The 26,391-nt window shown below is 31.8% G+C and overlaps 5 protein-coding genes across 9 annotated transcripts in view; 1 reads left to right on the forward strand and 4 right to left on the reverse strand.

The window, feature by feature from the left end:
- The first annotated feature begins 1,221 nt into the window (after positions 1-1,221).
- LOC112904400 lies at positions 1,222-7,365 on the forward strand. Its single transcript, XM_025974313.1, has 7 exons — positions 1,222-1,372; positions 1,426-1,632; positions 1,693-2,056; positions 2,199-2,280; positions 6,714-6,834; positions 6,884-7,122; positions 7,178-7,365. The coding sequence occupies exons 1-7, from the start codon at positions 1,317-1,319 to the stop codon at positions 7,258-7,260; spliced, it is 1,152 nt and encodes a 383-aa protein (XP_025830098.1). The 5' UTR covers positions 1,222-1,316; the 3' UTR covers positions 7,261-7,365.
- A 69-nt stretch (positions 7,366-7,434) lies between these two features.
- LOC108736318 (GPI mannosyltransferase 1) lies at positions 7,435-8,913 on the reverse strand. Its single transcript, XM_018468701.2, has one exon. It carries the CDS (start codon positions 8,894-8,896, stop codon positions 7,583-7,585), a length of 1,314 nt encoding a protein of 437 aa, XP_018324203.1. The 5' UTR covers positions 8,897-8,913; the 3' UTR covers positions 7,435-7,582.
- LOC108736319 (NADH dehydrogenase [ubiquinone] 1 alpha subcomplex assembly factor 8) lies at positions 8,897-9,212 on the reverse strand. The gene has a single exon (XM_018468702.2). It carries the CDS (start codon positions 9,113-9,115, stop codon positions 8,915-8,917), a length of 201 nt encoding a protein of 66 aa, XP_018324204.1. The 5' UTR covers positions 9,116-9,212; the 3' UTR covers positions 8,897-8,914.
- Positions 9,213-10,156: 944 nt separating this feature from the next.
- Positions 10,157-16,108, reverse strand: LOC108736313. Of its 2 annotated transcripts, XM_018468689.1 has the most exons (5): positions 15,706-16,108; positions 12,983-15,623; positions 11,844-12,076; positions 11,639-11,684; positions 10,816-10,903 (listed from the first exon to the last, which is right to left on the reverse strand). In XM_018468689.1, the coding sequence occupies exons 2-4, from the start codon at positions 15,597-15,599 to the stop codon at positions 11,679-11,681; spliced, it is 2,856 nt and encodes a 951-aa protein (XP_018324191.1). In that variant the 5' UTR covers positions 15,600-15,623; positions 15,706-16,108; the 3' UTR covers positions 10,816-10,903; positions 11,639-11,678. The 2 variants fall into 2 exon arrangements, with proteins under 2 accessions (XP_018324190.1, XP_018324191.1); XM_018468688.1 differs by lacking the exon at positions 11,639-11,684 and having other exon boundaries at positions 10,157-10,903; positions 15,706-16,106.
- A 2,028-nt stretch (positions 16,109-18,136) lies between these two features.
- Positions 18,137-26,391, reverse strand: part of LOC108736303 — a 32,825-nt gene continuing 24,570 nt past the window's right edge. Inside the window, exons 4-16 of one of the 4 annotated variants that reach the window (XM_025974293.1) lie at positions 25,751-26,004; positions 24,767-24,896; positions 24,478-24,698; positions 23,931-24,120; positions 23,740-23,863; positions 23,509-23,600; positions 23,427-23,450; positions 23,029-23,262; positions 22,232-22,448; positions 21,225-21,486; positions 20,451-20,603; positions 19,796-19,836; positions 18,969-18,995 (exon numbers count right to left, since the gene is read on the reverse strand). In XM_025974293.1, coding sequence (XP_025830078.1) covers positions 19,809-19,836; positions 20,451-20,603; positions 21,225-21,486; positions 22,232-22,448; positions 23,029-23,262; positions 23,427-23,450; positions 23,509-23,600; positions 23,740-23,863; positions 23,931-24,120; positions 24,478-24,698; positions 24,767-24,896; positions 25,751-26,004 — 1,929 coding nt within the window. In that variant the 3' untranslated portion in view covers positions 18,969-18,995; positions 19,796-19,808. Of the gene's footprint in view, positions 18,996-19,795; positions 19,837-20,450; positions 20,604-21,224; positions 21,487-22,231; positions 22,449-23,028; positions 23,263-23,426; positions 23,451-23,508; positions 23,601-23,739; positions 23,864-23,930; positions 24,121-24,477; positions 24,699-24,766; positions 24,897-25,750; positions 26,005-26,391 lie in introns of all 4 variants that reach the window. The other 3 variants (XM_025974294.1, XM_025974291.1, XM_025974295.1) reach the window with 3 other exon arrangements.

The raw sequence follows: 26,391 nt of genomic DNA on the forward strand, positions 1-26,391 counted from the left end.
ACTCATTATCTGTTACAAATATTACGTAACAAGAAGTAGAGTAGCAAACAGGTGAAACGCTAACTAATCGTAAGTGATGATTACAATTGCATAAAAGTAAATAATAACTTATCGGCACTTTTAAAAATTTATCTTTCGATGTCTCTAATAAAAATCTCTATTAAATAAATAAATTAAAAAAAATACCGGACAAAAGGTACTGTTTAAGGGAATTTAAACATTATAAAACATCTCAGTGACAATTCTCATTAAACAAAAAGTAATCAAACATTAATATTTTTAATTTAATATATTTGTCGAGATATTTTTGTGTGAATAAGTAAAAAATCAAACATACCGAAAAACTCCTCCCAAGTATCTCCAACATCGTCAAATTCATTCATCATTATTGGTAAAGGTAGATTAATTAATCACTGAAAGTAATGTCTTAAATTCACATAACGAAGCATTTGCACTTATTTATTATGAGACGGAATCGCTCGCAAATTATGACAGTTCGTTGGTCTTGAATTTTTTATCAGATTATTATCATCGAGCGGCATGATCGAGAATTTTTAAAGAACCGGAGAGGCGCCACTAAAAGACATCCGCATACCGCAACAGCCGACGACAGAATGCCGATGAAAGAAATGTGCGCATACGGTCGACGCACGCATAGATCTTGGATACTTGCTTCTGTGTTGCGATCTATTATCTATTTACAACTAATAAAAAACAAATGCAACGTTTGTTTACGGAAATACAAAGTGCCGTTATTATTATTTATAATCGACGTAACCAGAAGGATATTTGTAATTTACATATTAGCTAAATAGGTACGGGTCTTCATTATTGAATGGTGTAATTTTGAGAGAACCGATTTAAAAGTACATAGTTTGAAAAAAAAAAGCCTTATTTCTTATTGAATCCGAATTTATATTGTAGGTCATTATTTATTGAAGGAAATATCTTTTGCGATTTCTTTCTTATAAAAGTTGTTCCTTACAGGAAATTTTGAATAGAAGTTGGCGCGTTTTATTAAACCTGAGTACCAACCTTTACATTCAATATTAAATAATCTTTAATTTAGGTCCTTTACATTCGTTTCTACATTGTCATTAATTATATTGATTTGAATTAAAATTTTAGCCTAATGCGTATTTATTATATATCTTAATAAACATTTAAAACATTTCAATTATTTCTTTACGTTGTCTACATTGACTTTGAAATGTCAGATGTAACTTAAGAAGAAGAAGTAACTCTAACCTCGTTTTATTAACCTAATATATCCGTAATTTCTGATGTAATTACGCCGGTAAAGGAGCTTAATTAGAATGTCTTCTTATAGAAAAAATAATGATAACAAAATGTTGGTGCCTTGGTTTAATCGGTACGTATTCAGTTATCTGTCAACAGGTAATTTAACATTTTTTAATTTTTTAGTGCGGAATGGTGCTACGTCTACGATATGATTTATAGTGATTCAGATGACCGAAATCGTGCTGTAGAAATAATTAAATTATGGAAATTGCGAGTACCTAAACTACCAAGTGGTGTTGAGGGCACACTAATAATTTTAGAGGCCCTGTTACAAAATACTGATATAGCTGACGATAACTTACGCCTCTTGTATGGAACATCTATAATGAGGTTCCTTTTACAACAAGAAACAGTGTAAATAGAGATATATTAATTATAGGATATTTCTAGATTTTTGAATATTTGTGGCGCATATACGGACAAGCAAGAGTCATTCTACAAGACTGCAAAGAAAAATAAATTACCAGATTGGTTAATTGATCTACGTAATGACTTAGCCCACGACCAGAAAATCCCATCAGAATGTGTTTTAAAATTAGGTTTAGAATATTGCTTAAATTGGTTAAAAACTACTTATTGGGATGAGCAAAAAGATATACTAATGGATTATACAGTTAGTGAAGAAAATTTAAATATTGAGAAGTTAAGAATTGCTGTTCCTCTTTACTGCAAATTAAATGATTTAAGACATTTATACCCTCAAAACAATACCATTGAGAAAGCAATGGGGCCAAATAATGAAATATNACCTTGCGTATGGGCCAGTTTAGATTTCTCCAGACCTCTTCCCCCTTTTTCCCGTTTTTACTACCCTTTAATTAAATCTAATTATACAAATACTCACATATGCATATGCGCATATATAATTGTGTTACCCTTTGTGTCTTTTGTTTCAGTTTCAATATCTCCGTTTCGAGTTTGAGAAAAAAAAGAAAAAACGACACGATTTCAAAGTCGAACGTGACATTGGTGAAGTCAGTTAGCAAGGGTTATGACTAATAATTCCCTGATTATGACCGACTGGAACTTAAACTATCCGGTGTCGAAATGCTTTTGTACAATTCTACTTTTGTTCGACACACGGACGATTCTGCACACATCAACGCACCTTTATTGTTTTACAGAAAAATGTACACTTCTCATTTCTTTTCAATGATTATTACACCTTACCAACAATAATACTAAAAACAATTACAGACTATCTGATTTATACAGGGTGTTTATAAAACAAGTGTTTAGCGGTCCGAAAGTCCACCGGGTTCGAGAAAAACGTATTTGAAACTATAGTCAAGAGCCAGTCCGACCCTGGCAGGATCACGCAGGGCGTCAAACTGGCACTCTACATATAGGATATCTCGAAATTTCGGGCCACCGATTCCCCCTTTCCCACTCCCTCATCCCTCCGAACTCATCTTCTCCTATATTCATCTTTTCCCTTTTCTCAATCTTTTCCGATGATCTCTTTCCTGAAGTTGAAGCGACAACTTTTTGGATTTAGCAAAACAAATTAGCGACAAATTATAGTGTAATTTACATTACATTTATCTATTTATTACCTAAATTTTTTAAAAATATAAACGAATTACATTTTAGAACGGATAACAGTTTATTTATGGAAGTCAATAAGACATGATGGAGATAGGTTAATAGAACAGCTTCTTATACATGAAAGGTTAGTTTAGGTACGTATTAGAAGCAAAAGGAATTAAAAGGGAAAGAGATACACCTAGATTAGATAATTGTAAATAGTTAGAGACATTGGTTGCTCTAGTTTTTAAGAGAAATGTGAAGATTGACTCAAGAAACTATGAAATGGAGGTTCGCGTCAACGAATCTTTGGACTCAAGAGTGAAGACCTTAAGATGATGATGAACATTTTCGTTGTCGTCTATGATTCTATTTATGTTTTATATACTAATTACTTATAATACGTAAACCTTTTATACTAAACTAGAAAACCGATAGGCCTAACAGGTACAATTTTTGTTACCTTCAGTTTTCTACCTGCAACCGTAACCAATCCATTGAAAATTTCCAAATTTAGGTGTTCTGTGTATAGGTACCTACGCTCTCTAAATTCCTGGAAGGTTCTAATAACTATTAGGTACTGTTCACGCTATTCAGAAATTATTGCAGACCTTTAGTCGAAGTGTGAATGTCAGAGATATTTTATTTTCATTTCTATAACTTTCTATTTTCATGAATCATTTTAGATTTCGGACATCTGTATGAAAACTTTGCAGATAAATTGAAAACTATGTTTAAAACAAAAAAAAACTTTGAGAATGTACAAACAGAGCTACTGACTCTGATAGGTGTCTCACATTTAAATTTCGACCCTCCATATTAAACCCCCCTTTCAATTGAAATTAAGGACAGTACACACAAGTATGTATTTAATAATGTTCATCCCTATTATAAAAAAAAATGATAATATCAATTGAACGTTACAGCAAAAATTTTTGAACCAAACCATCCAAAGTGGTGCAATTTTCAGTTGTTTAATTTTAATAAGTTTTCAGGACAAATTAGTACACTATGCACATTTAACCATTGATTGGTAAACAGAAGGGTTAAAATTTTTGTTCTAATGCCAAAATTCCATTGTAGTTTTCGTAGCGTGAGAATAAAATGTCTTGTAATCTTTGCCGACATAGCGACCCAACAATGCTTGACAAACCAATAACGGATTCACTAAACGTGCTCTTTAAATAAATACCTACAAAGCTGTGGTTACAACAGAATTCTAAGAACATGAAAAGTTCACTTCTATAACCTTTACAATTTACAAATAGACTGCAACAAACGTTTGACTTTACAGAACCATTTAAATCCAAAATTACATTTTCAAAATTGTTATCATAACTTAGGTACCTACTTAGACGTTATACAAGCATATGAAAAAATAGTACGTAGGCATTAAAAATATTACACTAAATTGAAATGTACGTATCTAATATTGCTCAGTTTTTGCTGTTCAAGTTCGTGAACTTTTTCGAAAAACAAATATTTAAAAAAAAAAAAACTGCATGTGTATTTCGGTTTCATGACACAATGTTTTACACTTGACAAATGAGAATAATGAACTCTGTGAGTACTGTATTTAATTCTTGAGCAATTAATAATGCAAGGCTCCAATTAAATGTTAATTTGTATGAAGAAAGCAACCTTAACACACTTTAATATTCGTTAAAAAAATGCAATACAAATTTCATTTCTGTTTCAACCATTTTTAAAATCGTTAAAAATTATTGTACCCAATTTTAATAACCGAATCAAGACCGTTTTATTGTACGAAAACTGCTATAATAAATATTATATAGCATCGATAGAGTGTGAACTTTCTATAACGAAAGTCTATTGAAAATGAAAGATATACCTAAGTACATAAAGATAGCAGATTGTGTAAAAATAAATACTTTAAACACTCACGGTCAGTTAAATTCATGTTTCAATCGATTATCTGTAAATTAGTATTATCTACATATTTATAATTTAAATTTCCTAAATTTTGGTAAAAGCTGCATCTAAATCGATTACGAAATAACCGAGTTACCCCTTTTTATAGTTTACCTAGTTTAATTAATTTATTCTTGTGGCGCTTATTATTGTTTACTTCCGCATTCGTCTGCAAATGCAGTGACATTGACCTAGTTTAGAGCCGATTACCAAAATGGCCGCCAACGTATTGGCCAATCAGATGCATTAAACCCTTTAAAACAACCAAACTTGCATACCTGAGTTAGTCACCCGCGATGCTGTTAAGAGGTGTACTTCGCTGCGTCAATTTTGCGGTTATTATTACGTAAAAACCCGCAATTATTAATCGCTATTTATTTCTCTTTCTTTATTATTTGAATTTAAAAAACAGTAAAAACGATCAATGAATGTTTATTGAATGAATTAACTGTAGAGGTCAATGTTTATAAACAACGCCCAATTAGGTGCATTATAAGGAAAGCAATAGCCGCAAATAACACCATTACAATTTACTGCCAAAAAACAAACAAAACAAAATAAACGAGATCAAAGTTCTCTGAACTTCGGGCGTTTTTCCGGTTTATCATTAGGATGGCCTTGCAAATTGAAATAATTGCTGATTATAGCCTAATATAAACTAATTATATTAATAGACAATAAATTGTTTATAAACTTTCTGGATTCAAACGAAAAAGGCAACGTTTTTGAAATATTATTAAAACAAATCGACTGATGTTTTAAAAATTAATTAGCTGTTAAATTTAAATTACCTGTGCTTCGTAAATATTTTAAAAATACAAAACAAATTTCCTCATAAATAAAATAAAACAATAAAGTAATAACAAAGCAGAATCAAATTATGAGCACACTGACGTTTCCCAAAAGTCCCTTCAGTTTTACAGAAAAACGGCTATAAAAATGGTAATTATCCTAAATACCTTTTACTTGCTGCGACACTCATTATCTGTTACAAATATTACGTAACAAGAAGTAGAGTAGCAAACAGGTGAAACGCTAACTAATCGTAAGTGATGATTACAATTGCATAAAAGTAAATAATAACTTATCGGCACTTTTAAAAATTTATCTTTCGATGTCTCTAATAAAAATCTCTATTAAATAAATAAATTAAAAAAAATACCGGACAAAAGGTACTGTTTAAGGGAATTTAAACATTATAAAACATCTCAGTGACAATTCTCATTAAACAAAAAGTAATCAAACATTAATATTTTTAATTTAATATATTTGTCGAGATATTTTTGTGTGAATAAGTAAAAAATCAAACATACCGAAAAACTCCTCCCAAGTATCTCCAACATCGTCAAATTCATTCATCATTATTGGTAAAGGTAGATTAATTAATCACTGAAAGTAATGTCTTAAATTCACATAACGAAGCATTTGCACTTATTTATTATGAGACGGAATCGCTCGCAAATTATGACAGTTCGTTGGTCTTGAATTTTTTATCAGATTATTATCATCGAGCGGCATGATCGAGAATTTTTAAAGAACCGGAGAGGCGCCACTAAAAGACATCCGCATACCGCAACAGCCGACGACAGAATGCCGATGAAAGAAATGTGCGCATACGGTCGACGCACGCATAGATCTTGGATACTTGCTTCTGTGTTGCGATCTATTATCTATTTACAACTAATAAAAAACAAATGCAACGTTTGTTTACGGAAATACAAAGTGCCGTTATTATTATTTATAATCGACGTAACCAGAAGGATATTTGTAATTTACATATTAGCTAAATAGGTACGGGTCTTCATTATTGAATGGTGTAATTTTGTCAACCCAGCTAATTAATGTGTTTTTATGTCTTCGTCGATACGGTTTATAGCAAAAATCAGCAGCTTCAGCGAGTAGGTTATTTGTAGACAAATTTACTGTTACGAACGATTGAATTATTTTTCAAGAAGTAGATGTAGAAATATTTGAAGATCACCCNCTAAAACCTGATTTAATTGAAAATTTGAAGACTTTGCAAGATGAAATTCTATCGAATCCTAATGAATACTCTTTAAACTTTGTAGAGACGTAAGTGCATAATTAAATCACTTGTACAAAAATAATTTAGTTTTTCTAGGTACTTAACTTTACTTCAACATCCTCAAGAATTTGTAAACGACACTTTGGCTGCAATCAGAAACTATACAATCCCTAAAACCAAATCAGAAGAAACTGGGCTACATTCCATTGAAGAATTTGAAGAATATATGGATGATATAACAGCTAGCGCTTTTTTAGACGATTTTATTCACGATATGTCCACACAAGGCACTGGAATCGAAAATAATAGTTCCAAAAAATGGGAATTAGTAAAAGGTATATATCATTCAAATTTTTTGCTATATTTTATCTACATTTTTTTTTGTTTTAGATACAAGTATCTTTGAGGGCTGCCCTTTAGGGGTTTTAACTTATCAAACTCGAGAAAATAATCCACTATTGACACTTTTGTAGTTCGTACATATATGCTTTACTTTAATAGAATAGGTAATTTTGTTAAAAGCATTTGCTTTCAATATTAAACATTTTGTACTGGAAGGGAATTAAAAACAAAGAATTGTTTTTTGTAATTTAAAAGGAAATTTTGTTTATTTTTATTATTTAAAACAGCATAGTAATATACGAAAATACAATAAAAAAGTTTTATTATTTATTTTTGATATCTACCCAATGACTACTTACTACAAAATCAACACTATATTATCTTATATTCATTATTTAATATTATATTACATGAATATTACTACGATTTTTAACAATCATTACTATACTTTTTTCATAACACTTTAACTTTCACTCCAGTTGTGAATCCTTCAATTACTTTTGCCATACACGCGATGTTTGCACAGAAAAATGAAACACTATTGAGCCATATATAAAGAAACATATTAAGACCCTGAAATTCAAGTAAATAGGCAGATAACAGCCATAACGCTTGAGCACCAATCCAAATCAAACCAAGTAGCAAAGATGTATTTCTGCTCAAACGAATTTGCCAAATACAAAGTGGCAAAATCGCTAAAATCCAGACGAAATATTGTGATGTTATGACTGAATTATATGTTACAAAGACGCAGGTAATCATAAGAATTGCAAAATTTAAGGACAGCTTATTTAAGCCAAATTTGAAAGAAAAAACGGCTATAAGAATAAATTGCGGCAAAGTTATCAACATCTTTTGCCAGAGATCGATTTTAACACCAGCTGTAAGATATTGCAAGTAAAAATACAAGGAGAAATTGTGACGCATGTCTTTCCTCAAGAAATGATAAATATAACTCTCATAAAGAAACTGATAACCATACAAGAAGTAAAACAAACTTGTTAATAACACCAAAGATAAAATACAGCCACTCATCAACTTTAATTGGTCAATATTTGGAAAAAAATAAAGAAGGTATTCCATTCTAAATATGGTTCTTTTGGTACTTCTATCAGTTTTTTGTACTTCTTTACTTTCCTTTGAAAGTGAATTTGGATTTTCTGAATAATCACTAAGAAATAAAAACAACGCTAAGCTATACATTAGAGGATAAATACGAACGTGTATTGCTAAACCATGAACTATGCCTGCCACAAAATACCATTTCTTACATTGTAGCAAATACAGCGTTAACAGAACTAGAAATCCAGCAATAGAGTCGCTGTTTCCCCTTGTGGCAATGCCTATTGTAATAGGATTATAAAGCCAAACTATCATTCCAAAATTTGATACTGATTCAATCTTGGAGTCATTTAAATTCCTTCCATAAGACATAACACAGTGTTTAATAATAAACTTAATTAAAATGCCAGCAAAAATATCAATTAATGAAAACAAAATTTTACCAAAGCATATATCAATTAACAAATTTGGTATTAATAGCCAGGAAAGTATGGGTGTATACCTGTAGGTATGCCGCTGATATGGAGACTCATTGTTAAGGACATATCTGGAAGCATCAGTGAACACTTTATAGTCAACATCAGTGTAGGGAACTTGTGAAATCCTATCGTGATAATTTCCATATAATATTAAAGCCAAGCGCAAGAAAAAGGCAAATATAATGTGTTGCCTAAAGCTTAGAAATGTTTCAGCAGTGTATACCATGTCCAATTCTTCCTTCTTTCAAATTCTTGTACCCATGCTAGCAGCAGATTTCTGAAGACACTTTTTAAATAAATTAAATTCTTCAGCACAGTTATTAACTTTGATTAAGTCTTTATTCACTACACACTTTGCATAAACAGAAGCCTCACTTTTGCAGGCAGCTAATAATGCAGGGTATTTTCTAAATCTACTTTTTGCCTTTTTAACTGATTCCATCATTTTCTGGAAGATATCTTTTTGGATAACTCTTCAATTTCTGGGTAGCTTGCAAAAAAAGCATCATAAATAGGACGAGAAAAAAATATAAGGAGTGCTGAAGTACATGTAACTCCTATGAACAATCGAGGATATCTATTAATCCATGACTTATTCTGTAAGGCTTTCCTATTATTGTACATGTTGTCTACTTATTATCGGATTTAAAGGATGACTTGAATCCGTCACATACCAAACTCTTTTCACCCCACTTGATGCAACACTGACGTAGCTCCTCTATAACGTGTTCGCATGCAGAATGTTGGAAATTATGTTCTACAAAATAAAGATACAGTAAAAGTTGCATAACTATAGGTTAGGTTCAAAAAATTTTCCATACCATTCAAACATTGCTGAATCATACACGCAAAAACTTTACAAGGATCTTTGGGTTTCATATGGTTTCTTCTCTGCTAAAACTATCACTTATATTCAATATTAAAATCAACTAATGCCGATAATTCAATCAAATCAAGATTTCAATATATGAGACATAACTGTCATGTCCAACCATAATAACATCTATGACTATCATAGATAAGAGATACATAGATAGGAGGTCCATTGAAATGCTTGGCAACCTCAGATTCATACATATTAACAGAGATTAGTGCAGGATTGCAACTGTTGAAAAATGCATCAATATTACTACATAAAAATAGCGCCAAACTTTAAAATTGTAATAGCAATATTCAAATTATAAATGACTACCTATATTAATGACAATCATTTTAGGATTTCATTTCTACCGAATATGTCTTTATCTCCTTTTACCATTTCACTATAATATATGCAAGACCTTTAATTTTGTAATTGTTTTTTTAGAAAGGTCCTTTGTCTTTTTAAGTAGTAACAAAAAAGCATTAGTTTAACTGATATTTTATTATACAAGTTGATTATTCAAGCAAAGTATTTAAAAAATAGATATTTTACAAGCTAATATACAAAAAGAAAGACAAAATTATAAACTGAGACGGTGCAATAATTGTTTCATTTTTNCGTAAACGATAATATAATTAATTAACAATTCAAAAGCGGTAAAGAAAAAAAATAAAAATAAAATCATTGAGTATTCTTTTTGATTAGGAAAAAGCACAGAAACTTTGTCTAGCACCAGAAAACGAGTTTTAAACTGCTTATTTAGTATTTTTGCAGTTATTGAAGACAAAAAAGTTAATTGAAATACAGGGTGGGTGATTCATGTATAAAGAAAAACTTTAAATGGACGAGTTAAAATTACTAATTAATTAATTGTTTGTCCACCAGCACCTGCAGAACTAAGTAAATAAAAATGACAATTGGGTAAAAGCTTTAAAAAATAATTCGTGCTTGTCTTTGGTAAATTAGCAAGAAAAAATTACTGCTCAGTAGTACAAGTGAATTAATTTTAGAATTACAATTAGCAAAATTTAAAAACATAATAAATCGGCCCTCCGCAGGATATTTCCCTATACTCTTTCTCATATAATTAAAAGCTTAACATGTACGTGGATCACCCGGTATAAATCGCTTAAAAAGTACAACACCGTTATATTAACAGATATTGTTAAGACAGATAACGTTATTAAATACCTACACATAGAGCAGTTAGTGCAATATTTTGTCCATCCAAGCCTCCCTTAGTCTGGTTCTAGCAGGACTTAGTTCATACGGACTGGGAGTAGGAGGACTGAAGCCTTCGTCAGCAGAGAGGGTTAAATCTTCGTCCTCTGAGCTAATTAATTGTTCTAATGCTGCAGTGCCATGGAAGCTCTGTAAAAATACAAGCGTATTAATGTGTCCGAGTTCACAAATTAAATAAACCCAAAATAAGTACCATCAAATTAAAACAGATCCCACTCAACACAAAAAAAATATGGAAAAATAAAACATACTGGATTGTAGTAAGGTATAATAATGATATACTAGCGTAAGAACCCCCCCCCCTTCCAGGGATAAATTAGAGGTATGGAAAAAAAGATGAAGGGATAAATAAGAAATTATACAAGACGACATAATAAAATTTCAACATATTTTACCTATTAATTAAAAAAAAAGGAAAACAATGAAAATCTATTTAACATTTGGAATTAAGATATTGTATGAAACACACAAAAATGAGAAAAATGAGTTATGAAACTAATAAATATACATTTCAAATTAAATCATTTAAAAAAAGCACAAAAACTTTGGTCTTGCCAGAAGTTAAATAAATCCCTTATTACTACATATCCCGGATAAATGAATACTAATCTATAATTATGATGCTTATGAATGGAAATCTGAAAATGAGTAAAACTGAAAACTACTTTTCCAATTTAGTATAGTAATAATTAAAAGTTAAATGAATGCATGAAACAAATAATTACATTCTGGCGATAACTTGTGTTAGTATCAAGACATAAAACACACACAATCAAGAAACTGTAACGAAAAACAAAAAACAAAACCAAAAAGCTGTAGCCTTTTACACACTTTCTACTTATCCAAAATTGATTAAAAAATCACCTTTTCTTTAAGGGTTCAAGTTGAGAATCAAACTTCGCACTCACATCTATAAACAACATCAAAATAAATGTAGAAAAAACATTGCTTTGCACTTTTCTTGAAATTTTATTCGTAAAAAAATATTATTACTCTAATATAAAAATTATATAAGAGATAATTTTGAGTAATAAAAAAAGAATTTATATTTAATATGACATTAGCTTACCTGAGAACGATGGACAGAACTAGAATGAGATGGTGAGCTATCACAGTCTTGACTTGATTCAATGTAAGATTGGACCATTATGTTTTGCGCTTGCTTTTTCGCCATCTCTGCTTTCTTCTTACCTTCTGCTGCAGCCTTCATGGGATCGTAACTCTTTCTTCGCTTCCAATTTTGAAATTCTACCTCCCTACTGGACAATGTGGAATTACTTCTGCCTCCAGACTGTTTTTTATCTGTAACAATTTATTTATTAAAATTTACCTTTCTACCATTCATTAAAAGTGTGTTTGAATTGGAAAATATTAGAATTTCCACATATCTATGTAAAAATTAAAAAACTTTATTATCGTGAATTATATTAGGCTTTTGGTTGCTGGTTGCATTAAAATCAAGCTCAGGCTTTCTTTTCTGTTCGAAAACAACTTAATTTGAAAAATAAACACATTATGTACGGTAATAAAGCGTAACCTCCATTGTTTGCCCAAATCTGTGCTAAATTATGTGGGCCAAGGCGCAACAGGTCGACATGATTCATCCCAAAGTGCGCGTTAATTTAATTTTCGCAGAATAAAAATAGCGCTGCCGTAGAGCTTTTCTTATTTCAATGCAAATTTGAAGACTAACATTACAAATGATATTACGATTGTTATCAAGGTAATATCGATGACTCAAGACATGAGATTATACTGCTTTGAGCATCCTTTTTAAGAAGATGTAACATAATAACAGATCTGTGCGCCGCATTTTAATAAGTACCTATCCAACGTGTTCATCTAAATAAATTACAATGAATGTTTAATGAAAAATAAACGTATGCAACTTATACTCGTGAAACCCCAATAAAATGTTATTTTTAACAGAGTACAAATTTAAATTAAGTATTACTATAAGCCAAAATGATTTTGTATTTATTATTCTTGGAATGTTTCCAAAGTTATAATTAATACCATGGTATTTTCTAAATAGCTTTTAAAACAATTCGAGTGATTACTGATTAAATTAAGTAAGGCTCCAAATTGTATTACTAGTTGATTTCAAATATTACTCAATATATAAATGATTTAATTACTAGTTTACATCTTAAAAATGTCCAAATTTTCATTATTTATCATATTTTTATAATTATCAAAGGGTCTTACTTGTTTGATCTTTTCGTTGGTTCTTTGGGAAACCAGGGATTGATGATTTAGTTGATCGCATGCTAAATCTTCCTGAATCCGTTCGCGCAAAAACTTGAGGTTTGTTAACATTAGCAGTAATGTGTTGATACTTTGGCACATTTTTAGAGATTTCGATTTTGGGTGGTGTGGCGCTCTTATTCCTAGTGATATTTTGAAGGTATCGACTTTGAACATCATTCGTTTTAACAGGTCTACGATCGACCGATATTGCACGTTCCATTCTCAAATGATCGTTGGTCTGGAATTTGCGTCTCATTTCGGGGGTATTGGGGCATTTTTGAGAAGGTGAAGGTTCGGTATCCAATCGCGCCCTTCTCAAACTGAAGGCGCGATTGTACCTGGTGTTAGTTAAATTCGATAAGTCCTTTTTCTTTAGAAGGTTTTTATCAAAATCTTCTTCAGAACTAGACTCTGTATCTCCAAACTGATTCCTGTCGATTTTTTCATGTTCTGATCCAGCACTAGACCTTCGAGACTGCAAAATATTAGGTCTAATATTCGCAGTAGATGCTGAGCGTTGTATCGAACTATTTCTTGTTAACGAAGGGGAATTTTTTAAGTTGATGTCTTTGGTTAAGTTTGAGACTTTTGGTTGAGGCGGGACTTTGTTTTTGTTAGAGAAACTACTGGATCTTCGTAATGGGCTATTATTGGGGGAATTTTGTACTTTTATTACCGCCCTATTTTGTAGTTTGTTTCCGAATGTTTGATCAATACTTTGTAGATTCTTGTTCTGAAAATGTTCCAGCTTATTGGAAAAGGTCAAGTTTCTATCGTCAAAAGAATTATGCCGTATGTGTTTGGACTTTTGTTTCAATAAATTTCTGGTGTTGTTGTTCAGTCTGATGTTGCATTTGCTGTCGAAGTCGCTCTCCTGATCGCTATCCAAGGAGAGTTTTTTCTGGAGGGAATTTATGATACTTTGGGTCGGTTTGAGATAAGATTCAGTCTCTAGACTACTGTCTGATAAATCTATGTTTGCTGAGCTGATGCTGTTTCTACTTCGAGGTCTTGCCGTGTGTACAGGAGAAGGTATTTTTGTGGGAGAAGTCTTCCCACCTATCGCTGGAGGTAAATTATTTATTTTACCCAATGTTAGTGTAGCATTAACTAGATCATAGTCTGCAAAGTCATCGTTCTGTCGTTCTGCACTTAGTTTGGAAATGTTTGGCACTTTATTTTCCATGATATTATTATTGCTAGTAGATTCCTTATGATTGAGACTGATAGTTGCATGAATGATATTGTCTCCTGACTGACCACGCGAATTGGACGACGTGTAAGTTTCTACGTGAATTTCCGACTTTGTTAGGCTGGGCTGTCGATGGTGACCCTTTACCTGAGCTTCTCCCTTACGGCTGAAGGCTCCGCTAGAAGTAACCGACGTGAAACTGCCCTGATCCGCTATATCTTCTAATAAACCTATTCCAGTCTTTGATTTTGGACTAGGGAACATTATTTTCGTGTACGTCTGGTTAAGAGCATCGTCGATGTCTGTATTTTCGATGCCCGCCTCGATCTTCCCCTCTGTAATTGACAAATTTTGTGTGGGTGATAGTATCGGTGAAAGTTTTGTCTTTGGTTCTCTGTTTTCATTACAAGTTTTGTAGATAAAAGTCTTGTAAGATTGATTAATAGCTAAGGGTGATGTGGGAACACTTGGCGACTTTGGAGAAGGTAATAAGCGATCTACATTTTTATTATATAATTTTGTAGCAATAGGCTCCACATCCAGTTTCTGTGGTCTACTATTTTTATCTGTATCTTCATCCATACTGGCTAGATTACGAACATATTCTTCAGTTTTCTTCATAACAGAAACCTGTTCAATGTTGAATTCCTTGTCTATGCTCATTCTGGCCTTTTGTTCTTCTGTATAATTATCGTTGTCTACAGTATAAGTACCTGCATCACTTACAGAATCAGACTTGTCAAAATCAAATTCACTACCATCTATAAATTCACTGCTTGCATTTTTTTGTGGTTTGCATTCTGGACTTGAGTGCTGTCGAGTAATTTTGATTCTTTCTACTGTAGGATTTGGTGAGGACATTTGTTTAAGAACCACCTTTGCTTTAGGACTAAATGGACTTATTGGGTCAAGTTCAGGACTTGAAATGTCCTTGAGCTCTATATCAGGACTTCTAATTGTTGAAAGATTGAATTTCACATTAGGAAATGACTGAGTCATTTTATCATTAAGGATATTCTTCAGTGGAAGAGTGAGATCACCTTTAGACTTGGTCATACTGTGAGGAGAAGCCCTGCTGGTCCTAACCTTTTCACCCCGTTCATCTGAAGAATAATAACCTTCAGATTGTGTACTAGATTTTCGAGTTAAACTGGAAACATTTGCATTCTTCTTTTGTGTTGAAGGTTCGTCTATTTTAGACAAAGATTGTCCTCTTCTATGTCTGTTTTGATACTTTTCAACTAATGCTTTATGCCTTTGAGTGTCGACACTTTTTCCTTCTCCAAAGTCTATTGTAAAAGCCAAGGGTTTAGGAGATTCTTCTACTTTAGATTCGTTAGATGTAGAAGGAGATTCGTTATTATTTTCGGTTTCCTTCTCCATGACTCAGGATTAAAATACTCAAACCTAAAAATACAAACAAAAAGATTTTACAAATAAAATAAGTCATACAATCGATTTAAACGATTATAGAAACGCGGATACTTACATAGAAAATTATCAAATACTGATCCGCTAATTAACAAAGGGAATAACAGTTTATTTTTAACACTTAAACGAATTAACGAAATCCATTTATTTGACTTTGACATTATTCGTTGAGCATCTTCCATCTGCTGTGAAAGGTGCGAACTGCGAGCCGAATAAAACACTAATGACGCTACACTAATGAACAGTAAAGTATGCTCTCATAGTTTATACCAATCTCTAATAACAAGTCAGAATAATTTATGCAATTGAAATATATTTGTATAATTAAAATACGTAATATAAATTATATACAAAATTGTACCTATGAACTTCGTAAACGCACTGTACGCACGCTTCCTAATTAATAATTGAGCAGCATAATTTAGTTATTTAAATACAAATCAACACTTTATTTCCCAAATTTCGAAAGAACAATCAATGTTCAAAGTTGTTTATTACAATTTTCTTTTTAAACAAGGTCAAGAACCTGTTATCTTTTATAAAATAATCTATTAGGAATTGAGAGCACAAACTGTTCTTATAACAGTTTATAATTACACTACAACGTCGTTGGAAAATGTAATTTAAATATAAACAACTGTTAATAAAAGACTAAATAAAGATTAGTAATTCAGTTTTTACTTTCAAATGTAAAAATGAGAGTGACCTTGTTTTTTTTGCAGTAGTTTAGTGTATTTTGTACACATGTGCATTTATATGAAGTAGAAAGTTTGTTTTACAATAAGTAAATGTTGAAACAAAAGTACATTGAGCTTAATAAACCAGCTAAAAGAACGAATCTTTTTATGCAATTTCTATAAATTAAAACCTTTTATTAATTTACATTTCAACAAATTTTATGAGTACCAAAAATCACCAATAATTATAATAAATTAATTGTTTTGTTTCTGCTAGATTTAGGTACTTTTTTCGGCAATAATTAACCATATTATATATGATGAGAAGTAAATATTTAATTAAATGTTATGTATTTAGAAAGCGAAACAGTTTCTGGTAATCTTATTGCACAAAAAGTAGTCAAACGAAAATAGGTTTTGAAATCATTTAGCGTAAAATGTTTATTACACACTATTTGTATTGTAAAGAGGTCTGTAAATTTTGTAAGTAACAATAAAATGAACCGCCAATAGTTAAAGGAAATTGAGTTCTACTTTAACTTTATATTGTAATTACGGAAATTTAAATTAGGTACCTTAAATCATTATTATTGTAATTTTTAAACGAATTTATTAGCTTTGGGACATTTTAAATCATTCATTAATATCAAAACAGTGTGATTATAATAAACGAAATGATAATTACGTAGTTTTATCCCAAAGCGATGTGCACCCTCCGGTAGCACCGCGGTTGACTGATTCGGGTATACAGGTGTAATTGTTATAAACTGTCTTCACGCATCTGATTGGTTATTACGTTGGCGGCCATCATGCCGATCGGTAAAAGTAGGTCAAGTTCAACGCACCTGCACTGAGGAATGCAGATGTAAACAATAAAATAAGCGCCACTCGTAATGAAATAAAATAGGGAAAATTTAAAAAGGTGTAATGCAGTTATTTATTAACCGATTTAGATGCAGTTTTCACTAAAATTGAAGACATTAAGCAATGTTTAACATTGACGAGAAAAAAATAATCTTAATTTTAACACTCGATTAAGGAAGTGTTTTACAGTTTATTCTAAGTTTATATTCCCTAAAAATAAAGATAACATAATAATATGAATGTACGAAACCGTTTCATATAAATTACTGACGAAGTGAATTAATTTAAATTGTTTTAAAAGTATGTATATATGATTTGCTTACCTTTTAATTAATTCCTTCATTTATTTTACCCTTTTACCTATAATAAAAGTAAACGATAAAATAAAAAGTGTTTTATTTTGTTAAAATTAATTACAAAAAGTACTTATTTCAACTTCAATTAGCATTGAATATAACACCATCAACATGTCAGCTGCTTTTATAATAATATATGTATAATATAATCCTATGGAAAGCCTTTAAAATTTCAGTTTGTTTTTCTTTTGTAACATTCATAAACATTGTTAAATATATTATACAACTCGTGAAAAACTCTTAATTTGAATGCTGATATTAAACTGATATTTCTATTGTTACTTATTTTGTACAATGGATTCGTATTGTAGATTCAAATGTTTTAAAAAGCAGGGGATTCACCTCGCATAAATAAACAGGATTTCCAATAAAGGTGTAGTTTTTGAAAAATTAAGATCTGCACGTTTACTGCTTTTGCCAAAAACATTAAATTACTGTAAAAATTTTGGCGATTAATAAAATCGTAGCTTTAATGCCTTTTTTTAAGCATTTTAATACAATAACATACACTTTAACAACAATTACAATTTCAGTGTTACAGGCACTTTTTTACCGAAATATTATTATTTGTAACTTATGTATCTATATATTACTTTGTTAATTATTTTTTTTTTTTGAAAGGTGTGAAAAGCACAACATTATAAAACGCATTAAGTAGCACATATTAAGTGGCATTACATGAAAATGTTGTTTAAATGTTAAAATAATAAGTTTCGTATTAAACAGAAGAAAAAATCAGCAACCTATTTTTATAACAACTTTCCTCTACTGCTACTTCAGTAATAATAAAAGGTATTTTGCATGTCAATACTTATAAAAAAAAAATTAATAAGAGCAGAAAACAAATGTGCAGGTAGGTTGTTATTTACCATTAGAATGTTAAGATTTTAATTACAGTTACTGGAGTAGCAAAAAAATTATGTAAAATCGCCAGGCACCTAAACGAACAGGGTTAAAACAAGAGTAAAGTGCAAGTCTTTTACATATATCACAATTGCAACTCGATCTCTTAGCAATAGAAGACGCGCCAACGTAAAAATCTTCGCTAATATCGTAGAAATAAAAATGTATCAAATTAACAAAAATAAAAATTTAAAATTTACAATAATAGATAATAATAAATTAACATCAACAGTATTAAAGCGTTAATATCGAGATTTCCGTGCGCAATATAAAAATAAGTTAAAATAAAAACAACAAAACAACAATAAAGAAATATTTTTCTTTTCTTTTTGTTTGCTTTTTGGAGTAAATGGTACAACCAGGGTACCTACAACTCACCATGTCAACTCGCGCGATTGTACTTTTGTTTTTAATCATTCGGGCAAAAAAATATATTTTTGTTTTATTGTTTATTTATTAAGAGTTAGATTATTATTACTGTTATTATGTGCCTCTTCTCTTAAAGCCGTTTCAAATTTTTATCAGTGAGTGGATTTTTTATGTAAGATCTGAAATAGAAAAATTATTGTGTGTTAATTAAAAACATAATAAAATACAGTTTGTTTGTTGCTCGTCAAGCATTAAACAGAAACACAACACTTTACACAACAAACATTAGCTCTTCTACAACACAATACCTATTAAAGCATTTACAAAAACATTCTGTAAAGGTTTCAGTAGAATTATTGAGAAAAAAGAAAGTTGTTAGAGATATTTCTAAAACTGTTTCTTTAAAAAGATGAAAAAATAGGAAGTCCCACTACAATACTGTTGTCCTACTAATTTTATGTTAGATTCTAATATGTTTAATCAGATAATGTGATCAGATAAAATAAATATTTTGTTTTTAATTAAATTTTTCTGGTTAAAACAAAAGGACAACAAATGGACTGAAAAACTGATTATTTAATGAAAATGTAGAGTAGTTTTGGACAAATATGAATCATCTATCTACATACGAAATTTAGATGAACAAATTTTATCAGTTTTAACAGAAGGTAAAATCATACTTAGATAAACAAGGGGCCAAAATTTGGCCCTATCTTTTGAACGAAGATTTTCGTTAAGAATTCCTCTAATTTTTGAGCGTTTATCAAATTTACTATTACATTTTTTTAAGCCAGCTACCTAACAATCCAAAAACTACCATGCATTCAATTTCTAAAACAATACTGCACTTAAATAAAATAAAAATAAAAAAGTTTTCAACAGATTAGTTACAAAACCAAAAAACAAATGGTAAAATAAAAGTTCACAGACAATAAATATAATCAGAGAGCTGGTTTCATTGTCAATCGCATCATCTTACCCCACATATGTAATTATTCGCTCAAAACAGGGAGGAGGGACCCATAATAAAAAGAAATTAAAGTTAGAAAGAAGTGAAATACCACATTTTTCTAAGTACACAGAATCATGCTACTAATTGTATGAATTCTACAGACTAGTGACTACCAAGTTGTTGTTTTACGTTTAGTGCCAAATTATTGTGTGGTTTTGTGTTCATATATAAAATTCCCAAACTTATTGTGTGATTGCAACGGTAAGTAACAGTAAATACTTAACATATTGTAGTTATCGTCACAGTATCTCGCTTCTTTTTGCTTTTTGTTACTTTAAGGCTAATCATGTATAACTCATTTCAAACGGTTAGAGATGTACCCCTTCCCTTTACCCGGATGCGCAGTGACAAAATTAATACTACTTCTGTCTTGCTCACACCTAGTGTGCATTCTTTCAATTCGCGCAGCTTTCCTCAAGGTCACATCTCTAACCGTTTGAAAAGAGTCGTATGTCTTTTAACGATAAAATATAATCATTCTAACATCACTATAGAAAAACAGTAACAAATAAATTGGTAATAGATCGTATTACCGTCATGACAGCATTTTTTTTAATAATTATAGATACCTACATATTATGTTTTGAATTCATTTATAATTAACCAAAGATATTATACTTACAATTCAATATTATGTATTGTGGACGTTGGACAATTATCGTTCACTTTTACATGGCAGTGTTTATGACACTTAAGAAGACAGTCTCTACATTCATACCCTTGCTTGCCGATTCTTCTTGGTACACTCTTACTACACACTTGGCAAATTGTACCACTAAAAAGAGCAAAAATAATAACGTTTAATAATTTCACTGATTGGGAAGACCTAAACAATCTAACACGAAAAAGACAGAAAATAGAAAACAGTCTTGGGGAGCAGCCCAACAAGAAGAAGTTTTTTTAAGGTCACTCAAAAGTGTGAGGCATATTTATATCACGAAGAAGACTACCGAGTTCCATATGGAGCGACCTATAGGAGGATAATAGTAGGCACCATCTTGTGGTGGATTGAGTTACACTTAAAATGTCAGACACATAATTCTGTGATTTTGCAGGGGTCATAAAGCAATCTGCGGAGATGGAAAAAGGAAGACTTGTTTCTACCCTTACATGTGCCACCATTTTACTGTAGTATCTCATATGTTCTACTTGTAGTGTTTAGTACCGCACCCCTCAAGATGAGGATCGTGTGGGAAGTAATGGGTGATATGAAAACGTATGTCGTTCCTTCCTGTTTACAGGCCAATCTCGGTAGTCTCCTTTTCCAATAATATCTGTAAATTTGCGGTTTTGTCACAGAACAAACTAATATAAATTAAATTTCAATGTCATTTGCTGAAGTGGACCACCCATTTTGAAAAATTCTGTTTGTCTTTTATACAAGTAAAATTCTTACCCCGAAAGATGCCTTGCTATAAAGGTGTGATCGTTGAAAATGTGTAATTTGGTGCCCTTCTTTTTAATCTTGGACTTCTGCGCTAAAGACAGCGGTACCAAGTAATGTTTTTTGATGCCATTTTCGACAGTTTCAAGCACCAAGGTACTGGCTTCATTGAGATAGGTCCTCGTCGATGCACTACTAAGTCCTGACGCTTCAGATAAACTAGATCTTCTCGAGTTCTCTTCATACCTGCCCCCTGGAACGTTAAGTCTGTAACCTGCAGAAGTATATTACAAATAGATGATAGAAAAAAGACGGCTACCTGATGGTAACACACTCAACAAATGAAAAATTTAGTAATTTTTATTGTGAATCCACGCAATAATATAAATCGCATAACAGCTAATAAATAAAAATAATTTTGATCGATGTTTTCGATATTTGTTGAGGTGTTAACCACTTTTACATTTAACGGTGTGTATTCTGTAAGAAAAATTATTGAAAAATAAATGAAATTACCTTTTCGCTTCCAAATGTTAAAGCAGCAACATAAATTATAAAACGTCTACGATTATTCTGATTGAAAAAATAAAAGTAATAATAAATAGTAAGTAAGTAAATAGGTACATGATAGACTACTACAAACGATAAATCTACGAGCTAACGGGCAGTTTATTACTATGATTGCTAATAGATTATCTATTATGTGAAAGTTAATGAATGAGAAAATTATGAAATCACAAAATTGAATTTATTTTAACAAACACAATATAGACATATATGAGTATAATTGGAAAAGTTTCCCTTATTCTTTCATTTATTACGTAGCCGTAATTTAGAATGACATGATCCTTGACCTTGGGATTAAGCAGTAACAAAACCTATACCTATTATTTTCTAATAATTTCATTAACTTTCACTAGGTAGCGATTAAATTGAATTTGAAGCTAATATGACGGTGAGTATAGGCTCAAAGTAAAATTTGGACGAAAATCAAATTGAAATTTGAAATAGATACTTACTGTCGTCGCTGCCACGTTTTCTGTCGGCCGAAACGGATCTGTTTAAAGAATCGTCCCTGTAATTGTCATTTTCAGATGGTCCGGCTGACTTGGACCGGGTTTTCGATTTATTAAGACGCCTTTTGATTGTACTGAAGAAGTCTCGGCGTCTTCGCGGACGGCCCCGAATTTCGGTATTGTCGGATAATGGTTGATTTAAATTACCATACTCTGTCGGCTAATAAGTAATAACCAACTTAAAGCAATTATTTAAATCATTAATCCCTAGAAGTTCATCAACGAAAGGGCCACAAACGAAAATTTTGCGAGGGAATATTAATGCGGAAGTTCCGCAGTCCCTGGTTTTATCAACTACCTCATTTCAAGGTCATTTAAGTATGTAAAAAATGAAAACAATTGACTCAACTTATTATTTAGTTCTAATTTCTGAAATTGTAAATTGGATAAAAAGTTCTTTAGAACAATGTTGTGTGCAATTATTTTTTATCTATTTAGAGTTTAAAAAGTTTCCTAAATATGTCGAAACTATTGTTAAAATGGATTTACAACTAATTTATGTGCACATATTTATATCTCTATGCGATAAAAAGTGCATAAACAATGCAGCTTACGCATTTACTTACTGGAATTATGCACTTTAAATGAAATAATTTTACTGTTGTTTAATTCTTAAAATCAATTATTTTCTGAAAGATATTATTATCAATTAAACACATAAGCATTAAAATAATCATCATGCGTTATTTTATTATTACATAAAAATTATTGGTATTAGTAAAAAAATCAATTCTTTCTACCTTCCCATCGGTATCCTGTTTGCCATTTTCTTTTACTTCCTTGTTTTCTTTTTTGTCTTCTCCTGCTATCACTTTACCATTTGCATTATCTTCGGTGAGTAAATTACCATTTTTTTCATCTTTTGTCACTTTTCCATTTGCCATTTCCTCTTTCGGACTATTTTCGAGTTTCGATTCGTCGTCAATTTCAATCCGTTCGATTTCCTTCCAATCGCCGTCAAGGCCTTGTTGAACCTGATTAGTAGTTAGTAATAATTAACAAAATACGCACACACAATCACACGCAAATAGTGATATTATCAACATTTGTTAGCGTTTGTTTAATGTGAAAAAGAAAACTTGAATATTTGCCAATTGTGAAGCAAATGTTTTTGTGTTACACTTTTACATCAACTTACCCGCACAAGTCTTTGGGAAGGTTGCTGTAACAATAACCTACACGTTATTTATTTAAATATTTTATTTTTTATTTTGACATACCCTCTGTACGCTATGGATTGTTAAAGTATTTTTGTCAAAACTTCTCTCTTGGTTTTGATTTTCACCGTAATGGTCCCCATTCACCATTACATCTGTAAAAAGATTTTTTATTTATTTATTTGAAAAGTTGACACTTGAAGAGAGAAGGTTGGATGGTGCATATCATTGGTAGTAACATTAAAATTCACTTTTTTACTCTTCCTATCGTTTTTTTTCCTCAAAAAAACTTACTATTCTGTAACGGTAGACTGTTATTTCTTCGTGTTGGGCTAAGTGAAGGGCTTATGTTCTCTTTGATTTTGTAAGGTTGGCCATCACCTACACTTGGTAAATCTGCACCTTCAATGAATGAAAACTGCGAAAAAAAATATATTTCTTTAATTACAACAATTCGATTTGGGGTACACGAGTATTTAGAGTACCTCTACAGTGAGGGTACCAGAAACTGGATCAGTTTCATAAGGCCTGCTTTGCAGAGTGATAATTTGCCTTTGTGAAGGATTTGCTAAGAGTTCTTCAACACCTACAATACCGAGACCCAAAAACCGATGCGGCTTAGCAGCTCTGTCGTATATTTCAAAGAGAAACTCTGCAGTGTTGGGTGACAGGTCGCTAGAAATAAAATTACTCATTACATCGAAACATTAAAGACTTCTTAGAGCAAATAAAGGGTAAGGAGGGCTAAGCTGTGCCACAAACGTTTTTTGATGAGTAACATCAACAGCAGCAAAATTAGACGACGATCTTACATAAAACAATGGCATGGATTCATTGTAGTCCTTTTCCCTAGATGTTCTGCCATTGTAGTAAAGTGACAATAATTATATTCAATGATGAAGTAGCTGGGAAAATTTGGAACGCAAAAATTTCGTACACCAAAGCGTAATTGTGCAATTAGGGCCAACTAATAGGTCAATAATTATTACAATCATATTACTGTACATTTGCTATAAAAAATAATCAACTTACAAAAGAAAGTGTTCGTCCCAAAAAGGTGAGTCGGTATTTTTTTGAACAGATGTCTGATTTCTTTGCGGTGGTTCGTCCATTTCAACAACACAATAAGGTTCTGCACAACCTTGGTTAGCACCCAGCTGACTAGCACGGACTATTTTCACAACCAAACGTTTGTTCCCTTGTATGGTGTAGTTAGGGGTGTGGTGATTGGGGGTTGATGTTACCGCATTCATCTGAGAACGTCACGTATAATAATGTAATGGTTTTGAACTGGCCCTATCACTTACTATTAACAACTTACCATGCTGTCATAATGAACTGGAAGATTGGGTCCTGGTGTACCAACATGGCGAACCAGCCTCGGACATGTTGGGTACTGTCCAAGGTTTAAATGCAACTCTGCGTTACGAAGAGCATTTGTTACTATCTCGCTAGAAATATAAAGATCTGCAATTGTACCTCTAAGTAAATCTATGAAACTCAATTAATATAAAAATTCTAGAAAGATGAGTCAATGCCACATTGGATCATCATCCTATATCCTGAGCTAATCTTTGCATTTCCTTAAAACTAGAACAGCCCACATCCTTAACTATTTGCGAACAGTAATCTAATCTAGGTCTACCTCTACCCCTCCTAATATGTCTCTGGCTAGACCTTCATGGCTGAGAAGGTGTCCTACCAACCTATCTCGCCTATTTCTTAGATTTCCGTAGAGTTCTCCTATTCTTTCTAATAACTCTTCATTTCTAACCTTCTCTATCCACGCTATGCACATCATTCATCTGCCCCTGTATATCTATCCCTACAGTTGTAGTGTCTCTAATGATGTTGATCACTTCTTCGATGTGTAAATTAAAAAGTAGCGTTAACAATGTGCATCCCTGTCTGACTCCCTTTCTAATGTTTACTTCTCTACGTTGCAGCCCCTGCTCTACAACTGCCTGTTGCTCTTTACATAAACTAAGTATCACTCTTCTATCTTTGTAACCCATCCGTACATTTTTAAGTATATTTGACATCTTGACCTATTTAACATTGTCAAAAGCTTTTTCTAAATTTACAAATCCTATGTACGCACTCTTTCTTTTGTCTATCGTTTTCTCTATTGTTACCCGTAAAACAAGAATGGCCTTCCGCGTTCCTCTATTTCTTCTAAGTCCAAATTGATCATCCAATTTTGGATTTTAAAAAGACTTAATATAAACCTTTAGGTAAAGGTCTTCTTCTTAGCAAAGACGGCTGATTGAGAGACGATAACGATCTAGGCATATAAGTTACTCACCTGATTACCTCTTGTAAATGAGTTTCGTCGAGATTGTTCTTGATGTTTCCGACGGGAGCGAGAGCGACTTTTATGTCCGGCCATCCGTCACATTTGATGTCAACTTTTAGTTTTTCCGTAACGGCATATATGTTTAATCGTGCACGAAAACGATTCACGTTCACACGATAATGGGAAATGTCGACTTTGTCTCCCTTCTGTCGGAAACATTTCAGTTGAAACGCAGGGGTGGCTTCACAGTCGCAAGTTAATGTCTACAAAATCAAGAAAACGTATTGGTATTTACCTACTTGCTGATATAGAAATACTCAGAAATAGGGGGCTATAATAAAGAACCCTAAGTTCTGGGTCAATTTATTGAAAATACTACATGTGGATCATGATTTCGAATATATAGGGTTGTTCGAAAAGTCATTTCGTTTTTTTTTGTGGAAATGAAAGACAGTTTTCGTATAACAAACAAATACTTTATTAAATTATATATTGACCGTTCTGGTCCAACACCTTTTGCCAGTAGTAGCATAATTCCACGCTCATAAAATTTTTGGTCTTTGCTGGCAAAAAACTGATCGAGGAGGTTTTTGACCTCCTCATTTGAGGTGAAGGTTTTACCGTCTAAAAAATTTTGGAGTGACCGGAAC

The sequence above is a fragment of the Agrilus planipennis genome, unplaced genomic scaffold (genome assembly GCF_000699045.2).
Source record: "Agrilus planipennis isolate EAB-ADULT unplaced genomic scaffold, Apla_2.0 scaffold110, whole genome shotgun sequence".
NCBI lineage: Eukaryota > Metazoa > Arthropoda > Insecta > Coleoptera > Buprestidae > Agrilus > Agrilus planipennis.